This window comes from Capra hircus, chromosome 4 (genome assembly GCF_001704415.2).
Source record: "Capra hircus breed San Clemente chromosome 4, ASM170441v1, whole genome shotgun sequence".
NCBI lineage: Eukaryota > Metazoa > Chordata > Mammalia > Artiodactyla > Bovidae > Capra > Capra hircus.
Window position 1 is genome coordinate 42,951,779 of NC_030811.1, and position 20,902 is coordinate 42,972,680.

At 49.6% G+C, this 20,902-nt stretch overlaps 1 protein-coding gene across 3 annotated transcripts; it reads right to left on the minus strand.

Annotated features, from left to right (window-relative positions):
* POLM (DNA polymerase mu) lies at window positions 10,212–19,054 on the minus strand. 3 transcript variants are annotated; one of them, XM_005679335.3, is made up of 11 exons: window positions 18,086–18,546; window positions 16,605–16,788; window positions 15,976–16,074; window positions 15,681–15,851; window positions 14,860–14,931; window positions 12,930–13,050; window positions 11,500–11,632; window positions 11,254–11,356; window positions 10,917–11,153; window positions 10,755–10,838; window positions 10,212–10,524 (listed from the first exon to the last, which is right to left on the minus strand). In XM_005679335.3, exons 1-11 carry the CDS (start codon window positions 18,259–18,261, stop codon window positions 10,438–10,440), a joined length of 1,467 nt encoding a protein of 488 aa, XP_005679392.2. In that variant the 5' UTR covers window positions 18,262–18,546; the 3' UTR covers window positions 10,212–10,437. The 3 variants fall into 3 exon arrangements, with proteins under 3 accessions (XP_005679392.2, XP_017902497.1, XP_017902496.1); XM_018047008.1 differs by having other exon boundaries at window positions 10,212–10,521; window positions 10,755–11,153; window positions 18,086–19,054; XM_018047007.1 differs by having other exon boundaries at window positions 10,755–11,153; window positions 18,086–19,048.

Consider the following 20,902-nt stretch of genomic DNA (forward strand, 5'->3'; position numbering starts at 1 on the left):
TTACAAAGCTAGAGTGGCTGACCAAGCCTCAGGCTGTGCCCCCAGGGCCATCCTGAATCCTCTCCCTCAGCCCCTGAGCCCAGGCCCCAGCTCCAGGGCCATCCTGTCTCCCCTCCCTCAGCCCTGAGCCCAGGTCCCAGCTCCAGGGCCATCCTGAATCCCCTCCTTCAGCCCCTGAGCCCAGGTCCCAGCTCCAGGGCCATCCTGAATCCCCTCCTTCAGCCCCTGAGCCCAGGTCCCAGCTCCAGGGCCATCCTGAATCCCCTGCCTCAGCCCCTGAGCCCAGGCCCCAGCTCCAGGGCCATCCTGTCTCCCCTGCCTCAGCCCCTGAGCCCAGGTCCCAGCTCTGGGGCCACCCTGTCTCCCCTCCTTCAGCCCCTGAGCCCAGGCCCCAGCTCCAGAGCCATCCTGAATCCCCTCCTTCAGCCCCTTGTGCTCAGGCCCCAGCTCCAGGGCCATCCTGAATCCCCTCCCTCAGCCCCTGAGCCCAGGCCCCAGCTCCAGGGCCATCTTGATTCCCTGCCTCAGCCCCTGAGCCCAGGTCCCAGCTCTGGGGCCACCCTGTCTCCCCTCCTTCAGCCCCCTGAGCCCAGGCCCCAGCTCCAGGGCCTTCTTCCTGCCTCTCTCCTAGGCCACCGGCACCTGCTCCTGACCCTCAGTGCCCCAATATGAATTCTCCCACTGAACTTCCCCTTTTCTCTAAAACCTTTCCCACTCCCTTTTCCTTTGAACTTATCAGAACCTGTCCCTTTAAAATTAAGCCGCCTGAGGATCCAGAGGATAAACGCTCTATTTTATATATTGCCTGGACTAAAGCTGAATTTTGAGCCATAGTCAAAGATTTTTTTCTCAGATAACTGGAGAGCCTCACAGATTTGCTGAGGAATTTAATACAGTCCTTCAAACTCAGCAACTTGTTTTCTTTGACTGAATCAGCTAGTTCATAGCTTGTCGGGAAGGCTAGGCCCAGCATTGGATGAAAACTGCTACTTGGGAATATCCTAAAAGGCCTTTAGAATTACAACTGGGAGCCCTCCTAACTTATATGACCAGGCTCAGGCAATCACTAAGTGGCTTCATGGGGCAATTCCTACAGCTTTTGCAAAGCCTGCTGATTGGAATAAAATGCAAGCTTATACACAATAACCTAATGAATCTGTTCATGACTATTCCAACTGACTTCAGATTGTTTTTAAAGAAAATTCTGGTCTTCTTTCACATGTTAATCCTACACAAGCAGCTTTTAACTCCATGGTTATTAGTGGGCTGAAGCAGGACCATTCCCTTTTAGCAAAAAGGACCAGGATGGAAGGGGAAATGTTCACTCCAGATTTAATTAAGCTGGCAAACCAGCTCTCTCATACTTTAGAGGAGTCACCTAAAATGGAAACAGCTAAAATCCTGTATCTTCAACTGGAGCAAATGAAGCCTCAGAAATGAAACAAAAACCCTCCTAGTTTCTGATATTATTGCAAAGATCCAAGGCTCTGGGAAAGAGATTGTTACAAATTTAAGTGCTTCAGGCACCTTCAGTCTTTTAACCAGCCTTTTCAACATCCTCCCAATTCTCAATGATTGGACTCCAAAGAACTCCAGAGGCTCTTCCCAATCCTTCCTCTTAACTGGTTTAGAGAAACATTTCTCCAGATTGGGTCAATCTCCTCCAGTCCTGATACTGGAGCCACCCTCTCATTCATCAGCCCCACTACTATAAAGGAGCCCCTGCCTTAGAGTAAACAGTTTAAACAGCAGGGATCTCGAAGGAATCTATTCCATGTTGTTTTAGGCCCTTTGAGAAATATACTCTTTTCTCCTTAGTTCTTCCCCCTCTATCCATTTATTAGGGCAAGACTTTTTAGAGAAGTATCATGCCAGAATTTCTCTCTCCCTAAAGGGGGAAATGATTCCAGAATTTGGCAGTACTCATCAAAGTAATCAACAAGGTGAATTAAATGACTCTTCAATATCTCTGCTCCATCTCTGATGATACTAGAGCTGATTCTAGAAGCACAGATTATCTGTCCCTATTGAATCAGCTACCATCCTCCTTATGGGCAAAATCTCCAGCTGATACTGGCAAAATTCACAGATGTCTCCCACCAAGATTCAAACAAATCTCTCAAAACCTCTTCCCAGAATCGACACCATATACATAAAGAAGCCATTCCAGGCATAAAGGCCATAACAGAAGATCAAAGCTGAAGACCTCATTATCCCTTGTATTAGCTCCTATAACACTCCCATTTTACAGGTGAGGAAACCTAAAAGCCAAGGCTATAGGTTTGTCCAGACATCAAAGTATTAAGCAACACTGTTAATCCTTAACACCCTGTTGCTTTTCTCATGAGTTAGTAACAGCCATTCCTACAGAAGGTAAATGCTTTACTGTAATTGATTTATGCAGTACATTTCTGTAACATTCCAACTGAAGCAACTAAATACCTTTCTGCCTTCACTGAAGAAGAAAAACTATTCACCTGGACAGTAATACCTCAGAGTTTTACTGAGTCTCCTTATTTCTCAAAAATCCTGATGGCTGATCTGATGATACAAAGTTTCCAAGAGGTTAAACTTTGATACAATATGTAAATGATTTTCTTCTCTCTTTCTCAAACCTCCTGGCAGAAGTCATCATCCACCTAAAGTGTTTAGCCTTAAAGGGACATAAGGTGGTGAAGATAACAGCAATCTGCCCCAAACCTAGGTTCATTATTTAGGGCATCTGATATCGGAACAAGGACTACATTTAGATCCAGATATGAATTCCTGGTGGAGAAGGCAATGGCACCCCACTCCAGTACTCTAAACCCAAAATGAAGCACCAACCATGAGGTTTTCTTGGGTTAGCTGATTTATAGACAAAATTGAGTTCCAAATTTCTCTTATGGCCAGACCTCTGTATGTTTTACCAAAGCAAAACCACAACCCAAATTTTAAGCTAAGAACCAAATGACATAGCTTTTAAGGACTTAAAGGAGAGTTTGATGAACCCAGCTGCCTGTGGGCATCCCAATAATCAGATTCCCTTTTTGTATATGAAAAGGAAGGGACTGCCCATGAGATACTCTCCCCAAAACATGGGGACCACCATCAACTCACAGGCCACTATGGCCAGCAACTGGACCCTGTCACACAGAAATACCCCTCTTCCCTAAAGCCATCACGGCCACTGTCGTTATTTTTAAGGCTGCTGAGAAAATCATTGTGGGACCTCCTTTCGATACCTCATGCAACAGCCCTCACGAATTCTCATCACACTCATTTCTCAGCCAGTCAAATCACCTCCATGGAGTCCTTTTGTTAGCTGCTCTTCACATAACTCTTTCACACGGTAATAATATGAACCCTGCTACTCTTCTGTCACCAATGAAGTACCTCACAACGGCTTAACCTTGACGGACCACCTCCTGACTCCTCATAATGATCTGTAGGAAATTTCATTGGGAAACACTGACTTTTCATGTTTACTGATGGTTCTTATTTAAAAGGAGACACTGGCAGATACTGTGCTGGGTATGTTATCTCAGCTTCTTTTGATGTTGTTGAGGCAGCATCTTTACCTATGGCTACGGACAGAGGAGAGTGGTAGGCTACAGTCCCTGGGGTTACAAACAGTCGCACACAACTGAGCGACTTCACTTTCACTTTGGCCCAACAGCCTGAACGATGTGCTCTCACACAGGCTCGTACTTTAGTTAAGGGCAACACTGCCAATATTTATATTGATAATAGATACGTTTTTCGAGGAGCTTATGATTTTGGAATATTGTGGAAGCAATGTGGTTTCCCATATTCCAGCAGAAATAAAATTTAAAATGGCCCCAATGTTCAGGAATTATTGGATGTAACACTTTTATTCGTCCTTGAATTATTAGTAAGATCCAGGCTATTCTAAACTTGACTCTCTGGAAGCTAAGGTAAATCACCTTGCTAAAATTTCTGCAAGGAATTCTGTCTTTAAAGGAACAGCAGTTAAACTTCTGTCTTGGTCCAAAGGGATATTCCCCTGAATGAGAACTTTAAAGCTCAAGAAGCCCCAAAATTGGCCTCAGGAAAAGTGAAACAAGATTGGAAATTCAATGACAGTTGGTTTGATAAAAAAATTAAAAAAGCTCTGGTTCAGACCAAATAATTACCCAGTCCTACAAGAGACTGAAATTCCCACTCCTCACCACTGTACATGCATTAAACCACTGGTAAAGAATCTGTCTGCAATGCAGGAGACCTAGGTTCAATCCCTGGGTTGGGAAGATTCCATGAAGAAAGGAAAGGCTATCCACTCCAGTATTCTGGCCTGGAGAATTCCATGGACTGTATAGTCCATGGGGTCACAAAGAGTCAGACACAACTGAGCGACTTTCACTTTCTTTCACACTGACAAAATGATAGGCTTCATGAGTCAGTATTGTTGGGGAAACATTAACAAAGCCCCAGAAAGTACCTACCTCACTGCCCTCTTTGTCCAAAGTACATCCAGGGAAGCCTGTTGGTACTGCTCCTGGAAATTTTAGATTGCTGATGGACCATTTTCGTTCTGGCAGATGCATTTCACGCAACTCCCTTTAGATCATGGATCTAGGTATGTGTTAGTCATGGTCTATAGGTTGGCACACTGGGCTGAAGCTTCCCTTATAGATAGGTTACTACCCTCTTCTATGACTAAAGTACTTTTGGAAAAGATTTATCCCTACCTGGGGAACTTCTCGGACCAAGGAACCCATTTCACTGTCCAGGTGCTTCAACAAGTCTGCACGGTTTGGCCAGTTTTACAACACTTTTATTGCACTTACCACCCTCAATTCTCTGGTTTGGTCAAACACACTAACAGCATTCAGTTCAGTTGCTCAGTAGTGTCCAACTCTTTGCGACCCCATGAACTGCAGCACGCCAGGCCTCTCTGTCCATCACCAACTCCTGGAATTTACCCAAACTCATGTCCATCGAGTTGGTGATGACATCCAAACATCTCATCCTCTGTTGTCCCCTTCTCCTCCTGCCCTCAATCTTTCCTACCATCGGGGTCTTTTCCAATAAGCCAGCTCTTTACATCAGGTGGCCAAAATATTGGAGTTTCAGCTTCACCATCAGTCCTTCCAATGAACACCCAGGACTGATCTCCTTTAGGATGGACTGGTTGGATCTCCTTGCAGTCCAGGGGACTCTCAAGAGTCTTCTCCAACACCACAGCTAAAAAGCATTAATTCTTTGGCACTCAGCTTTCTTTACAGTCCAACTGTCACATCCATACATGACTAATGGAAAGACCATAGCCTTGACTAGACAGACCTTTGCTGACAAAGTAATGTCTCTGCTTTTTAATATGCTGTCTAGGTTGGCCATAACTTTCCTTCCAAGGAGTAAGCATCTTTTAATTTCATGGCTGCAGTCACCATCTGCAGTGATTTTGGAGCCCCAAAAAATAAAGTCTGACACTGTTTCCCCTGTTTCCCCATCTATTTCCCATGAAGTGATGGGACCGGATGCCATGACCTTAGTTTTCTGAATGTTGAGCTTTAAGCCAACTTTTCACTCTCCTCTTTCACTTTCATCATGAGGCTCTTTAGTTCTTCTTCACTTTCTGCCATAAGGGTGGTGTCATCTACATATCTGAGGTTATTGATATTTCTCCCAGCAATCTTGATTCCAGCTTGTGCTTCATCCAGCCCAGCGTTTCTCATGAAGTACTCTGTATATAAGTTAAATAAGCAGGGTGACAATATACAGCCTTGATGTACTCCTTTTCCTATTTGGAACCAGTGTGTTGTTCCATGTCCATTTCTAACTGTTGCTTCCTGACCTGCATACAGACTTCTCAAGAGACAGGTCAGGTGGTCTGGTATTCACATCTCTTTCAGAATTTACCATAGTTTGTGGTGATCCACACAGTCAAAGGCTTTGGCATAGTCAATAAAGCAGAAGTAGATGTTTTTCTGGAACTTTCTTGCTTTTTCCATGATCCAACAGATGTTGGCAATTTGATCTCTGGTTCCTCTGCCTTTTCTGAGTCCAGCTTGAACATCTGGAAGCTCATAGTTCACGTACTATTGAAACCTGGCGTGCAGAATTTTGAGCACTAGTTTGCTAGTGTGTGAGATGAGTGCAATTGTGCTGTAGTTCGAGTATTTTTTTGGCATTGCTTTTCTTTGGGGTTGGAATGAAAACTGACCTTTTCCAGTCCTGTAGCCACTGCTGCATTTTCCAAATTTGCTGGCATATTGAGCGCAGCACTTTCACAGCATCACCTTTCAGGATTTGAAACAGCTCAACTGGAATTCCATCACCTCCACTAGCTTTGTTCGTAGTGATGCTTCCTAAGGCCCACTTGACTTCACATTCCAGGATGTCTGGCTCTAGGTGAGTGATCACACCCTTGTGATTATCTGGGTCGTGAAGATCTTTTTTGTATAGTTCTTCTGTGTATTCTTGCCACCTCTTCTTAAAATCTTCTGCTTCTGTTAGGTCCATACCATTTCTGTCCTTTATTGTGCCCCATTCCTTGAAGAGATCTGTGGTCTTTCCCATTCTGTTGTTTTCCTCTATTTCTTTGCATTGATCACAGAGGAAGGCTTTCTTATCTCCCCTTGCTATTCTTTGGAACTCTGCATTCAAATGGTATATCTTTCCTTTTCTCCTTTGCCATTCTCTTCTCTTCTCTTCTTTTCACAGCTATTCGTAAGATCTCCTCAGACAACCATTTAGCCTTTTTGCATTCCTTTTTTGGGGGGATGGAGCTGGAGCGACTGTGAGGAGATACCCCACGTCCAAGAGGAGAGAAGCCCCAGCAAGATGGTAGGCACTGGAGCAGTGGCTGCGTGGTGCTGGAACAAAGGAGAAGCGAAAAGGAGAAGCCCTGACAAGATGGCAAGAGGGGCAAAATCACGTTTAGAATCAAATTCCATACCCACCAGAGACGCTCTGAGGGCTCAAACAAACCTTGTGCACACCAGGACCCAGAAACCCCACAGAGACTGAGACAGAACTGTGTTTGAGAGTCTCCTGAGGAGGTACAGGCCAGCAGTGGCCTGCCACAGGGGCAGGGGCTCTGGGTGCAGCAGACTTGGGTATGGTATAACCCCCCTGGAAGAGGTCACCATTAACCCCACTGTACAGCCGCCAGAACCTACACAGGACTGGGGAGACAGACTCTTGGAGGGCACAAACAGAACTTTGTACACATCAGGACCCAGGAGAAAGGAGCAGTGACCCCACAAAAGACTGACTCAGACTTGCCTGTGAGTGTCCAGGAGTCTCTGGCAGAGGTATGGGTTGGCAGTGGCCTGTTCAGGGTTGGGGGCACTGAGTATAGCAGTGTGTGTGTGGGACCTTTTGAAGAAGGTTGCCATTATCTATTATCTCCACCATATTTTGGCCTCAGGTCAAATAACAGGGAGGGAACACAGTCCTGCCCATCAACGGAAAACTGGATTAAAGATTTACTGAGCATGGCCCAGCACATCAGAACAAGACCCAATTTCCCCCTCAGTCTCTCCCATCAGGAAGCTTCCATAAGCCTTTTATCCTTCTCCATCAGAGAGCAGACAGACTGAAAACTACAATCACAGAAAACTAACCAATCTAAGCACACGCACCACAGCCTTGTTTAACTCAATGAAATTATGAGCCATGCCATGTAGGGCCACCCAAGACAGACAGGTCATGGTGGAGAGTTCTGACAAAATGTGGTCCACTGGAGAAGGGAATGGCAAACCACTTCAGTATTCTTGCCTTGAGAACCCCATGAACAGTATGAAAAGGCAAAAAGATAGGACACTGAAAGATGAACTCTCCAGGTCAATAGGTGACCAATATGCTACTGGAGATCAGTGGAGAAATAACTCCAGAAAGAATGAAAAGATGGAGCCAAAGCAAAAACAACACCCAGTTGTGGATGTGACTGGTGATGTAAGTAAAGTCCAATGCTGTAAAGAGCAATATTGCATAGGAACCTGGAATGTTAGGTCCATGAATCCAGGCAAATTGGAAGCGGTCAAACAGGAGATGACAAGAGTGAACATTGACATTTTAGAAATCAGCAAACTAAAATGGACAGGAATGGGTGAATTTAACTCAGATGACCATTATCTCTACTACTGTGGGCAAGAATCCCTTAGAAGAAATGGAGTAGCCATCATAGTCGACAAAAGAGTCCAAAATGCAGTACTTAGATGCAATCTCAAAAGCAACAGAATGATCTCTGTTCATTTCCAAGGCAAACCTTCAATATCACAGTAATCCAAGTCTATGCCCCAACCAGTAACGCTGAAGAAGCTGAAGTTGAACGGTTCTATGAAGACCTACAAGAACTTTAGAACTAACATCCAAAAAAAGACGTCCTTTCCATTATAGGGGACTGGAATGCAAAAGCAGGAAGTCAAGAGATACCTGGAGTAACAGGCAAATTTGGCTTTGGAATACAGAATGAAGCAGGGCAAAGGCTAATAGAGAGAGAGACTGCACTGGTCATAGCAAACACTCTCTTCCGACAACACAAGAGTAGACTCTACACATGGACGTCACCAGATGGTCAACACCAAAATCAGACTGATTATATTATTTGCAGCCAAAGATGGAGAAGCTCTATACAGTCAGCAAAAACAAGACTAGGAGCTGACTGTGGCTCAGATTATGAACTCCTTATTGCCAAATTCAGACTTAAATTGAAGAAAGTAGGGAAAACCACTAGACCATTCAGGTATAACCTAACAGCATTATTAAGATTCAACTGGCAAAACTTGTAGAGACCCTCCAAATACCTTTTTCAAAATCATTGCTGTTGGTCTTTCTAAATCGTAGACCCACCTCATTTCGAGCTCTCATACCCTTTGAGATAATCACAGGATGTGCTGTACACTGGACTCTTGCCTCTTCTGACCCTCAACTAAAAACAGGAGGGGTACTCCAATACTACAAAGGCCTAATTGCTTCTTTTTAAAATAACCATGTTTTAGGACTTCCCTGGTTGTCCAGTAGTTAAGAATCTGCTTTCCAATGCAGGGGACACAGTCCCCTAGTCGGGGAACTAAGATCCCACATATCACGGGTCAACTAAGCCTGTGCACTGCAACTACTGTGCATTCTATAGCCTGAGTGTCACGACTGGAGAGAAGCCCTCATGCCCGAACAAAAGATCCTGCATGCCACAACTAAGACCTGAAGCAACCAAATAAATAAGTATTTTAAGGAAAAAACAAAACAAGATCACATTTTGGTAAAACAATCTTTTTCACAGTGCACTTTTGGGAGAGAAAGACCTTGATCATCATATCTTGCAACCTGGAAATTTCATCTGTTGGAAAAGACACCAAGAGAAGGAGGCTGCTATCAGTACTGCTAACCCCCCTGTGCTGCAAAACTCCAAGGAATACAACTCTTATTTTCGTATGACACACCTAAGGAAAGCACCAAACCCTGTCTGGACCTTCAGATCGTCTGGGGACGCGAAAGTAGATTTCCCTGAATTGAACCAGATGACATCTGCTGAGACAGCTTTCCAAACATATCTAGGCCAGGGCTGCTGGCAATTTGTCACCAAACCTTTGATGGCGTAATGCTACACATGCTCTTTAACATCTAGGATCTTGGTAACATACGGACTTTCGATAAAAAGTACCTAAGAGTTCTCCCTCCTACCCCTCGTTTCTTAAATATGACCTCAACAGATCTCCAACCTGTGCATTTTCTCCCTGATGTGGGACACTACACCCAGGAAAAGCCTTTCCTTGCATAGAAGGTCAATAAGACCCTGAAACTACAAAACCTGACTCAGATTAATGATGCTTTCAGAAAAAGATCTTGATTGAAAGGGGGAAATGTAAAAAAAAATAAACACCTCAAGAGTTGGGAGACCAGAAGGGCGAGCATTCATGCCCTATAATGACAGCAAGAGCCCAACAGAAAGAAAGACCTCCACTTCTTTCCTGACAAGGACTCAGCCAGCGAAAAGCCATGGACTCATGTTTGCTATAGGCCTCCCAAATTCCTTTTTCCCCCTCTATGAAAGTTTTCCTCTCCATTTTTGCTGGGGACTTGCACACGGCTTGCCATGGTTACAGACTGATTCTCTGCTGATCGGGAATAAACCCATTTTTGTTGGAGAAATAACTGGAAGTCTATTTGCTAGGTGAACATCCCCTACCCTCAGTGACACCCTAAAGCTGACCTCTGGGCAGAACCAGGCCCTGTGCTCCTCAGTCACCCACACCAGCAGCACATTTAGAAAATACAGCTTCATTTATTCCACATGCTAATTTCATTACATCTTGAACTGGGTATAGGTGGGGGAGTGGTGGTTCACAGATAGGGCTCTCACATGGAAGGGGTAAGGACTTGGGGCAGCAGCACATCTTCTGCCTGGAAATAGTCAGGGGCCAAAAACACCAATAGAGTCTGGCTCAAATGACCCCCTCCATTTCCAGAGTAGAGGAGGGGTTGATAGGATCAGGCATTTCTCTGCTCTGGGGGAAGGTACTCAAGGTCCAGGAGTCTGAAGATGTCTTCCTCTGAGGCCACGTGGAAAACCGTCTTCTGCAACAGAATGCAGGCATTAGGGCCTGGGGGCTGTTCCCTCCACTGCACCAGACTCCCCGAGAAAGGTATGGGGAGGAGGCTAGAAATGTTGGCAGAGCCCAGCCCTATGGTAGATGCCTCTTGAGGGTCCTGTGGGTTCCAGGCTTGAGGGACTGGGGCTGATTCAGACTGTGGGCCAAAGAGAAAGCCATTTCCTACCCCTCAGGCCTCCCATCACAGCAACGCACCTGCTCCGGATCAAATAGACCATGGCTGTTCAGACAGAGGCCCTTCTCTTTCCTGCTGAAGCGGCGTAGCTCCCGCTCAAAATGCTGGGGAAAAAGTGACCACGTCTCAGCAGAGCCACCAGCCCCAGATCCGAGGGCCAGCCCCTGCAGCACACTCCCTACCTTGGAGCCAGTCCAGCCAAGCAGGGCAAAGGGGAACTGGCTGATAGGGGCAACCACCAGGTCCACCCGCACAGCCTTCCAGGCGAAGCAGGGCTTCTGGGTGCCACCTACAGCAGCCCCTGGGGGTTGCGGCAGGCGGAAAATGCAGAAACTCCTCTCAAAGGCATCCATGGTGTGGCTCTGCTTGGTCAGGTCTCCCTGCTGGCTGTGCTGGTGCTGGTGGTACAGGACAAGGCCCTGGAGAACAGACATGGCCGGGCACTGCCATGTGGGACTGAGAAACCAGGAGCTAGAATCCCAGCAGGACTCTCAGCAGGGGAAGTGGGAAGCCCCTCACCTGCTCCTTCAGGTAGCACATCACTCTGGGCAGCAGCCCTGCCTCCTGGCCCTCCTGGGGGTGGGTGATGAGGAAGTCCACGTCGTGGCCCTGCAACTTCCCCCTGAGGGGGCCAGTCTGACTCACAGACTCCATGTTCTCCCAAAACCCCTCAGTGAGGGATGGCCCACCTCCGTGGTCCCACCTCAGACGCCTTCCCTGAGGAGGGCCTGGAGCTGAGCCGGACGGCGTGTCGAGTCCCCTTACCTCCGGAAGCCTCCGGCCAGCGTAACAGTGGCCCCAGGAAGGGCCTGCGTCACGGCTGCCTCCACCACTTGCTGCAGGGCCTCAACCTCTGACCGCAGGATCAGGGCACTCAGGTCCTGGTGGTGCTGGAGTCCTGTGGACAGTACAGCTCTCCTCACTGGCCCAACCCAGCTCTCTCTAGCTATCTACCACCACCCCTCCTCTCTCTCAAATATTAAACTTTTATTTTGAAACAACTGTAGGTCCACATATAGCTGAAGGAGATAACAGAGGTCCTCTGCGCCCTCAGCAACATCTTGCAGAACTACTGTACATCACACCAGAATTCTGACATTGACACAGTCAAGATACAGACTATCCTTTTCAATATCTGTTTTCCTGTCCGTAAAATGGGACTAGGAGGTAGTAGAGATGAAGAGGATGACTCTGCCACTTAAGAACACCTCACGTGAACCCAAATCCATCTCCTCACCTGTCAGAGAAATCACTGTACCTTCCACACACTGTTAGGAGGGGACTAAGTGTGGGAGTTAGGGCCGTTGGCACAGTGCGAGCTCAGTAAGCACTGCTGGCCATTCCTTGGGGAGAGGTGAACAAGTGGAGCCAACAGATGTCACTACAGAAGTCACTGCATAACGCTCTACTGGACACACAGCTCTCTGGTCTCAATTCCTGCTCACCAACCAGACAGCTCTCCCAGGACCCCCAGGTGGCCTCCCCTCCCCCAGCCCCTGGGAAGATGTTCAAAGAGGCAACGAGTGCTGGGCTGTGGGGCTCCTTCAGAAGGACCCCCAACCCAGGCCACGTGGAGAGATGGAGAGTCCACTCAACACCTGCCACATGCTGGTCCCACGCCAAAGAGCTCACAGAATCCCATGCTTTAGAGAGAACGTAACTGAGGCTCAGAGAAGTCAAAACTCAGGGCCACGGTCTCCTACCTAGTAAGTGGCAGAGATGGAACTCAAATCCAGGCCTAGTCTGCTCTCAAGTTCACGTTCTTTCCATTGCACAGTGCCACCTCCCACGAGCAGGCTCCTCGGAACCTCTCCCCACTGAGCATCAGCCAGCAGGCCAGGGCACCAAGCACCACACTTTAAATGAGTCCAGGGCCTGGGCTTCTCTGACCTGCTCGCCCTTCCATGAAATCAGGAGTAAGGGGTCCATGCCTGGTTCAGGTCCAAGTCTAGCCAGGAGGCAGCTACTGTGACCATTATCATTCACTGAAAATGGCTTGCAATGGGTTCTGACTCCACTGGTTCAGGAAGCCACCAACTACAGATGCCTGTTTTCACACTCACCTTGCTCCCTGCCACACAGGCAGCCATGAGCACACGCCATGCGTCAGAAGTAAGGGTTCTGTGGTGTGGGAGACTTTCAAGCCCTGGTGCTTTGGGGAAGCCCAGAGCTCTGCCCTCTCTCAGAAAGCTCACCTGCTTTCTGCTGCTGGGTTAGTCTGTGGGACTCCTCTTGGAGGTCATCCAGTGTCCGGAGCCCTTTTTGGTACCACTGGTCAGCAGTCCTTACCCCGACCCCAAAGATCTGAGTGAAGAGCTGTTTAAAGGATGAGTACAGTGTGGTCAGGAGCAAAGCTCTTACAGCAAGATGAGGATGGCGACACTGATGTATGCCAGGCATGTCCTAGGACAGCACCCCTGTGGCACTGCACAAATGACCTCATTAAGTCATCATGTAGTCTGGCAGGTGGCATCCCTACTCACATTTTTCATGTTTAAATAATCTGCTCAGGCCACACAGTGGGTTCACAGGCAGGACTCAAACCCCGAGCCTGGCCCTGACGCAAACATCACGGGGGACGGCAGGGAAGGATCAGGCCCTTCCTTGAAAAGGATCTCTCCTCAGAACTTGTACAGTTCTAGCCCATGATTCCAACATCACCAAAGGAGTCATCCTAACAGTCTTTCCACTCACTGGGAAAACCATACTGCTCCCACCCAACAGTAGCTGGGATTTATTACTGTGGCTCTGCCTCTTAAAACAGCAAAAATGGGCAGTTAACAGCTAAGGGGTTGTTTTAGCAGGATCTGGAAGGAATAGCTGGGGGCTGGCTATGGCTCTGTTCCAGGAACAAACACAGCAAGTACCACTGCCTGGCCATGGGTCAGCAGAGGTGTCTAGGCGAGTGGAAACTATGTTGCTGGAGCCAACCTCTCATAGGGCAGCCGCCTGACCTTGCATGGGTCTTCCACACACAGGGTGGGCCCTAGAAACTCACTGTTTCTTCCCCGACGAAATCTCGTTCGTCAGGGGTGGGCACCTGCCCTAGGCCAGCCACTTAAGAGTCCCTCCTCAGGAACTTTTGGAGCTGAAACAAAAGGGCCACCTTGCAGTGGTACAGGCTGCAGTACACACCAGGGGCACCTTCGTGGGGAGGCCGCTGGTGTGCAAAGGAGGAAGAACAGCAGGGTGGCGCTCACGTCCCTGAGTCCTACTTCCTGCAGACCGGGCTGTGTTGATCCCCTGAACCAACAGCACGAACTGGATCACTTTCACCAACAGACTCCTGAGAGGAAAGATGCTGAGAATAACCTAATCATGTTTGTAACAATAAACCTCTCATTGTTCATGTACTTCTCTCCTGGCCTGGATGCCTTCTGGGACTCAGGGGCACTCAGGAAGAGACAGATGGCTCTGCCCCCTCTCGGCACCTCTCTACCCATCTACTCCTGTGTTGCCCTCATACCCCTGAGCCCCTCCATGCTTCATCCATGGCTCCTCTACCTCTCTGAAGCTCCCCACCTCATTGATGCTCACATCCTGGGTGACCTTCCATGGCACCTGACACACCCTGCCAGGGAAGCCCCAATTCCATGACCAGTCGCTGGTCTGACAACCTCCAGTCACAAAACTGGGGTGTCTGAGAAGCATGAGAGAGCATCCACAAGACCAGAAGTGGGTGGGAGCAGCGAAAAGGTGCGCCGTGAACACAGGCAGGGCGACACCAACAAATGAGCATGTGAGATCACAAGAGAGAGAGACAGAACAAGGATGAGCAGCCCCTCAGACGTAATCGTCCCTATGGTCCCCAGAGAAAGGATCTGTTTTGTTCAGGGTGCTCTGTTTAAGATGCCGGGGCATGTAATACCCTGGAGAATATGCCATCAATAGTCAAATAAGAACAGATGCTCCTGAGTGATCTAGAAAATTCCCTGTGCTCAAAACAACTTTCTTGCCCATCTGTTTGGCTGCCTCATGCATATCGGGTGTCCTCAGTAAGACCTTCTCTGAGCCCAGGGTGGGCCCTGCCACCCCCTCTTGCTGCCTGACATGATGGTAACCTTGCTGTGTCTCTGGGGGAACACCGTGGAGCTGTGGGCCCCTGCTCAGGGCTACCCTGCATACCTTCATGGTCTGGTACCTCTCCGAGAGCCGGATTCTCTCCACCTCATCACATACTCCGTGTTCTAGCAGCTCCTGTGGGAGGAGACATAGCCTCACTGGAAAGAAGAGGGCTGGGGGGCCCAAGGCTTCGACAGAACCCCCAACACCCAGAATTGGGGTCTTTGTGGGGCCAGGATCCCAGGGAACTTGTAATGAAAAATGTACACAGGGATCCCCCAAGCCCCTTGGGCGAGGAACAGGGGCCACCTCTCAGATAAACAACAAGCCTCGGGGTATGTCAACAACTGCTTTTTTAAAACATAGATGGAATTCAATAAGACTTCTTTTAAAAGCAGGGGATGCAGGTTCAGTCAGGGAACTAAGATCTCACATGCCATGCAGCCAAAAAATAAAATAAATTTTCTTAAAAAACACACATAAGTGAATTGAAAAGTATTTTTTCTGTCATGATAAATTTGCTCAGTGGTAACGTACAAAAGGACAACTTCACATTTTAAAAAGAAGTGCTCATGCTGAGGGATCCTTTCCCACCATCCCTCACAGTCTGGGCCAATGCCCACAATGCCAGCTACCAGCCTGCCAGACTCCTGGCAGCTCCCTTGGCTGAGACCTTTCAGTCAGCCTCAGGCAGGTGGTGTAGACCCAATTTACACATGAGGAATGTGGGTGAATAGGGTGGTTTGCTGCTGCCTGGGCACCATCAGTGGCTACGGCTGGGCTCTGAGCCACCCAGTCACCTGCCCTCACCAGGCTCCCAGGCCTCCTCGCCACGCCCCATTCACATTCACAGCTCTGCCCTTCTACATGCAGTGAGCACAAACCTGGACAACCCTGCAGGAGTGTTCTCCGAAGTGGGGCAGGCCCTGCAGCTGGCTCAGGGCTGTGACCGGGCTGGGGAGAGCCTTGAGCACCGAAGCCGCTCTGTAGAAGGAGATCTGGCGGCCTTCACTGCCATCGAAGCCAGCGGCCTCTGCCAGTGTCTCCAGAGCCTCCTGCAGGGAAGGGTCTTTGGTGAGAGGCAGGGATGGCGGAATGCCTTCCCCTAACCCTCCTTCCAAGGCTGGGACACGGGAGGGCCTGGCTCCATCCCAGGGAGACAGGGGAGCCACAGCTCACCGAGAGGCTGGCATTATGGTGCACGAGGGGTGTGGGACGCTGGCAGGCATAGGGCAGCATCCATGCTGGGCTTGGCATCTTCTTTTTGGGCACAGCCACCTAGGGATGGGCAAGGCACAGGCTGCTTTGAGGCTGCAGGGTTGGCAAAGGACCAGGCAGCCCTCCAGAGCCCCACCTCTCCTGGTAGGGGGGTCACCTAGGGCTCTCAGGACAGGAGCAGACTCAGAGAGGGCAGAACTGCTAGAGGCACAGGGCAGAGGCCAGAGCAGCGGTAGCGGTGCAATGCTACCTCTCACAGGGCACGTGTTCTGTCACTTCCTCTCAATCAAGTGGGCCTGACGTGCCTATCACCCTCACGTCACAGATGGGGACTCTGAGACCTTGTGGCTCATGGGCAGAGCCAGGATTTGAATGCAGGCAGCCCTGTTCTGAGCCCACACCTGAACCCCTCCACTGTGCTCACCCAGGAAGCACTGGGACCTTCCCCATGGTGGTCTGGATGGGGCCCTCACTGCCCAACTCACAGGAAGGACACTGAGCCACTGCTGCCATGTCACCTGTCCCAGCTGAGGTCTGGCCAGTCCTGGGGCTTCCTCAGTGGCTCTACCCTAAGCCTCCACCCGGCTCACCTCCAGGCGGTGCCGGCACTCCACAGGGACAGGCTGCCCAGCGGCCATGCTCTCTGTGAACCAACTTATGTCTAAAAGCACTGGGCGGGTACAACCCGGAGGAAGAGCCGATGTCTTGCGCTTCTGCCAGCAGACAGCCTCCTCTGCTGAGGTCCCCTCCATCACCACGTGTGTCACCTCTGGGCTGGGTGGAGGGAAGAGATTGTGAGGTCTGGAGCCCTGTCCCAGGCCTGCCATTCTTCCTGCTCCATTCTACATCTCCAAGCCTTCGCCAATACTATCCCCTCTGCCTGGTGAGCATCTGTTCATTCCAGATTTTCAGCCCCTCCTCCTGGCAGCCAAACATCTCCATCACTCCAGGATCTGCTGAGCTGTGGTTCTCTGCTCTAGCTAGGATCACAAGCCCAACCCTTTTTTGGTGTTAATTTGTCTGTCTTCTTCTCCCTGAAACCCAGAGAAAGGAGAGGCCAGGGGCCTGGGGTCCAGGAAGCAGGGTGGGTGGGGGTGGGTGGGTCCTACTTCCAAGTGCTTGAGACAGACTACTTGGCTCTGAACTTCAGCTCTACCCCACACTTGCTCTGTGCCCTTGGGCACATCATTTATCTCTGTACTTTTGACTTGCAACTCTGCAAAGCAGAGATATTAATACATCTACTTTGCAGGCTTGCTGTAAAGATTAAACGAGCTAATAATAAGCAAAAGGGCTTAGATAGTGCCCAGCACACTCTAGGCTGCTGTCATCATCCTGGGTGGGTCCGCAACAACCCTGGGTATAGTTAACTAAGCTTCAGGGGGACTGGCCCCTAGGTTCACTTTGCTCTCTCAACTTCAAAAACGATGGAAACCCTCCTCCCTTACTCTTAGCATTGCTTCTGTGACCGTTTTGTTTGGTTTAATTCTACTCTTGGAAGTCTCACTTAAATCCCTTTCTCAGCTCTGAGGAAAGATCTCTTTAGCTAACAGGGCAAGATGAATTCACCTAATGAAACGTTACTAACCCAACATAGACCCGCATGATTTTACAAAGCCTCTCCTTGTCCTACAGAAACACTCCTGGCCATAACTGCTAACACTCTTTTACAAAAAAAGGAAATTAACAAAAGCCATATGACTGACCACGAAGTGCCAGGGTTAACTTGGAATACAAAAACCTCAGGTGCCCCTCCGCCCCAGGGTCAGCTGCGTGGGAGTCTTTTCAGATCTCAATATCCTCAGCTGTAAGGTAACACCGTGTATAGTGGCTGGTCAGCTGCAAAATTCCTAGCCGGGTCATTTTGTACTCAGGCCCTCACGCCACGCAGCAGCGTCCCCCGGCCGGCCCGGCGCGACAGCGCGGTGATACAGATATGGGCGTGCCACATTCCTAGGTGAGGCGAGGCCTTTGGCCAGCCCCCGCCCCGCGCCCCTCGGAAAGAAAGCCCTGGAAAGCCGGCCCCAGGCAGGTGACCCCGCCTAGCGGCAGCTTCGCCACGACCGCGCACCTGTAGGTACTCAGGACGCGGAAACCCTTGGAGACAGCCAGGCGTGTGAGAAAAGCCTGGCGACTGCGGCCCATGTGTGGCTCGGCCAGGTAGATAGTGACCCCCGGGAAGCGCGCCGCGGAAGAGGGGGCGGCTCTGGGGGACGCGACCCGCGCTCGCCGTCGTTTCGGTAGCATTAGGGCCCCGGCCACCCGCGGCGGCCAGCGAAAGCAGCGGAAGCCTGGACAGAAGCCAGAAGAAAGAGGGCGGAAGGCTGACAGAAGCCGGAAGCGACAGCGGGCGGAAGCCGACTGGAAGGGGAAGTGGCGCCCAGCTCTACTTAAAGAGGCAGGCCCCGCCCCTTGCAAATTAAGTCTCCGGGTGGTTCTCTCCTCCTGGGTCTTTCGGAGCGAGGTGGAGGTCGGCTTTAGAGGCCCCGCCTCTATGCAAATAGAACCGGAGCGCACACCTTTTATTTAAATTACCCTCGTAGAAAGTCCCCTCCCCTTCGTGGGACCACCCGGGAGGAAAGACTAGGGTTAGGGGTGGGAGCTGAGAGGGAGTCAGGGGCTTTGTCCTCGGAGGGTGGAGGTGAAGTCGCGGTAGTGGTGCCTGGGGTTGTCCTGAGCGCAAGGGTGGGGAAAGGGGGTTAGTAGTCGGTCGGTGGCTGGTGGGAGTGGAATAGTTCTCAGGAGCGGAATATCCACTCCACCCCTTTCCCTTCGCCTCTTCCGATTGGATCCGGCGGGACAGATGGACCGCGGAAACCTGGCGACGAGGGGTCCTTGGTCCCCGGCAAACACGCTAGCTTGAAGCGTGCTGGTAGAGTGGTCTCTTCAAACCCCGGGAAAGGCTTTTCAGTCGTTTTCAATCGAACGGTGTTAGGACGACTGGCCGGCCATTTGGAAAAATAGAAGTTGGCTCCCTCCCTCACGCTTAACACCAAAATAAAATCCAGATGGATCAAACATTCAAATCTAAGAAAGAAACAACACAAAAAATGTGCTGGGAAGTCAATGAATGTTTTTTCAGCCCTAAGTATCACAATAAACCTGGAGACACTAAAGGGAAAAAATGATAAGCTTGACATACATATTTTAAATTATTTAAAAATTAAAAGGCAAACGGGGGAAATACTGTGACACATTTTGAATTTAATTCCTGTAATTAAGAAATTGTTCACAGATAAATAAGGAAAATACAATGAGCAAGAACACCAGTAGTCAATTTACAGAAGAAAGTCTTCTCAAAAACGTACCAGGGACTTCCCTGGTGGTCCAGTGGTTAAGATTCCGCCTTTCCACTGAAGGATGTGTGGGTTATATCCTTGGTGGGAGAACTAAGATTCGCCTATGTCCCACAGCCAAACGATTTTTTTTTTTTCCTTTTAAAAACAACAACAAAAAAAACACATACCAGATTGCCTGACAGGTCCAATCACCACACAAGGGCAAATTTAAATGAATATTTTTACCTGTCACATTAACCAATGTTTACAAATTGATCACACATGAGGGAATTGGCAATTTGTAGGAGGGACTTTTTGGAAGCCAATTTAGCAACCATACCCAACAAAATGAAAACAGAAATCTCACCCCACAATTCCTTTTCCAAGATTGGTATTGCATTGAATCTCTAGATCAGGTTGAGAAAGCAGACATCTTAACAACATTGAGTGTTGTGTCTCTCCTATTTTCAGGCACTACATTTTGGAATCTCTTTGTTATACCATGTGATGTCGTTCATCTCCGTCCCCCACTCCCCACACCCCACAACCCTTCACTAGTCAGTGGGCACAGGGCTGAGGGAGGCAGGTGCCTGAGACCAGGTCCCCTCTGGGCCTCCCCACCAGCTCCCAGTCTGCTCTCCTGGGCCCAGCACACACACTGTGAAGCTGGGAGGCCTGGGATGCAGACCCTCTCATTTCCCATCCTCATTTCTCCTCCTGCCATGTGGGAAGGGGGAGCTCCCAGCTTCTTTGTAAGGGAGTTACTTCCCCATCTGTGGGTGCTGCCTTTCCTCAGGGAGCAGTAGTCTATTCCCTGAAACCACTCCTGTTCCTTTTAATGGCCTCTGACTCCATTTTGGGTACCTGAGTTCTCTCCTGGGGAGGCAGAGGCAACTTTTAACAACCCATCATACCTGAATACTTAAAGCACTGGGCGGCTTGCAAAAATGAGGAACACGGGGCTTTCCGTGGGCCCAGGGAGGCTTTGTGAGGGGTGATCCTTGGTAACCACCCAGTGGAGGCCTGGGCACCAATGCACAAGGCCATGGCCTTGATGGTTGCCCTTTTCCTTTTCTCCCCTTCCTGGACCACTAGGTCACTGTCCAACCAGCTGAGAAGTAGAGACCTCAGCCCTCTCTTTCCAGTAAACCTGGCTTGGAGTTCCCAGATGTCTAAGTCCTCAGCTTCCTGCTGCCCACACTGAGACCAGCCCCCAGAAAAGTCAGAGGCTGCACAGGCCCTCTCAGCTGCCCTGAGGGTTGCAGTCCGCCCCCAGCTCTGCACTGTGGTATCTCATGCTGTGTTTTGGATTAGTTTTACCCAGATGTATGAGCTTGCATTTTTCCAAGATGAATCTCATTTAGCTATTTCCTGTTTCCACTTCCAGTTCAGAAAAGGCCCCTGGGGGTGATTTTTTAGGCCTCATGACCTTCGCAAAACCTCCCCACGGAGCATCTTCTTTGATGTTCACTTTAGTGCTGTTGGCGCCTATCCTTGGCCTGTTGGGGCCAGGACTCTGCCCTGACTCTGAGGCCCAACCGCCCCCTGCCGGTTCCCGTCCCCTGCCGGCTACTTGCCAGGAGCATTCCAGAGGGCGTGCGGTCAGACTG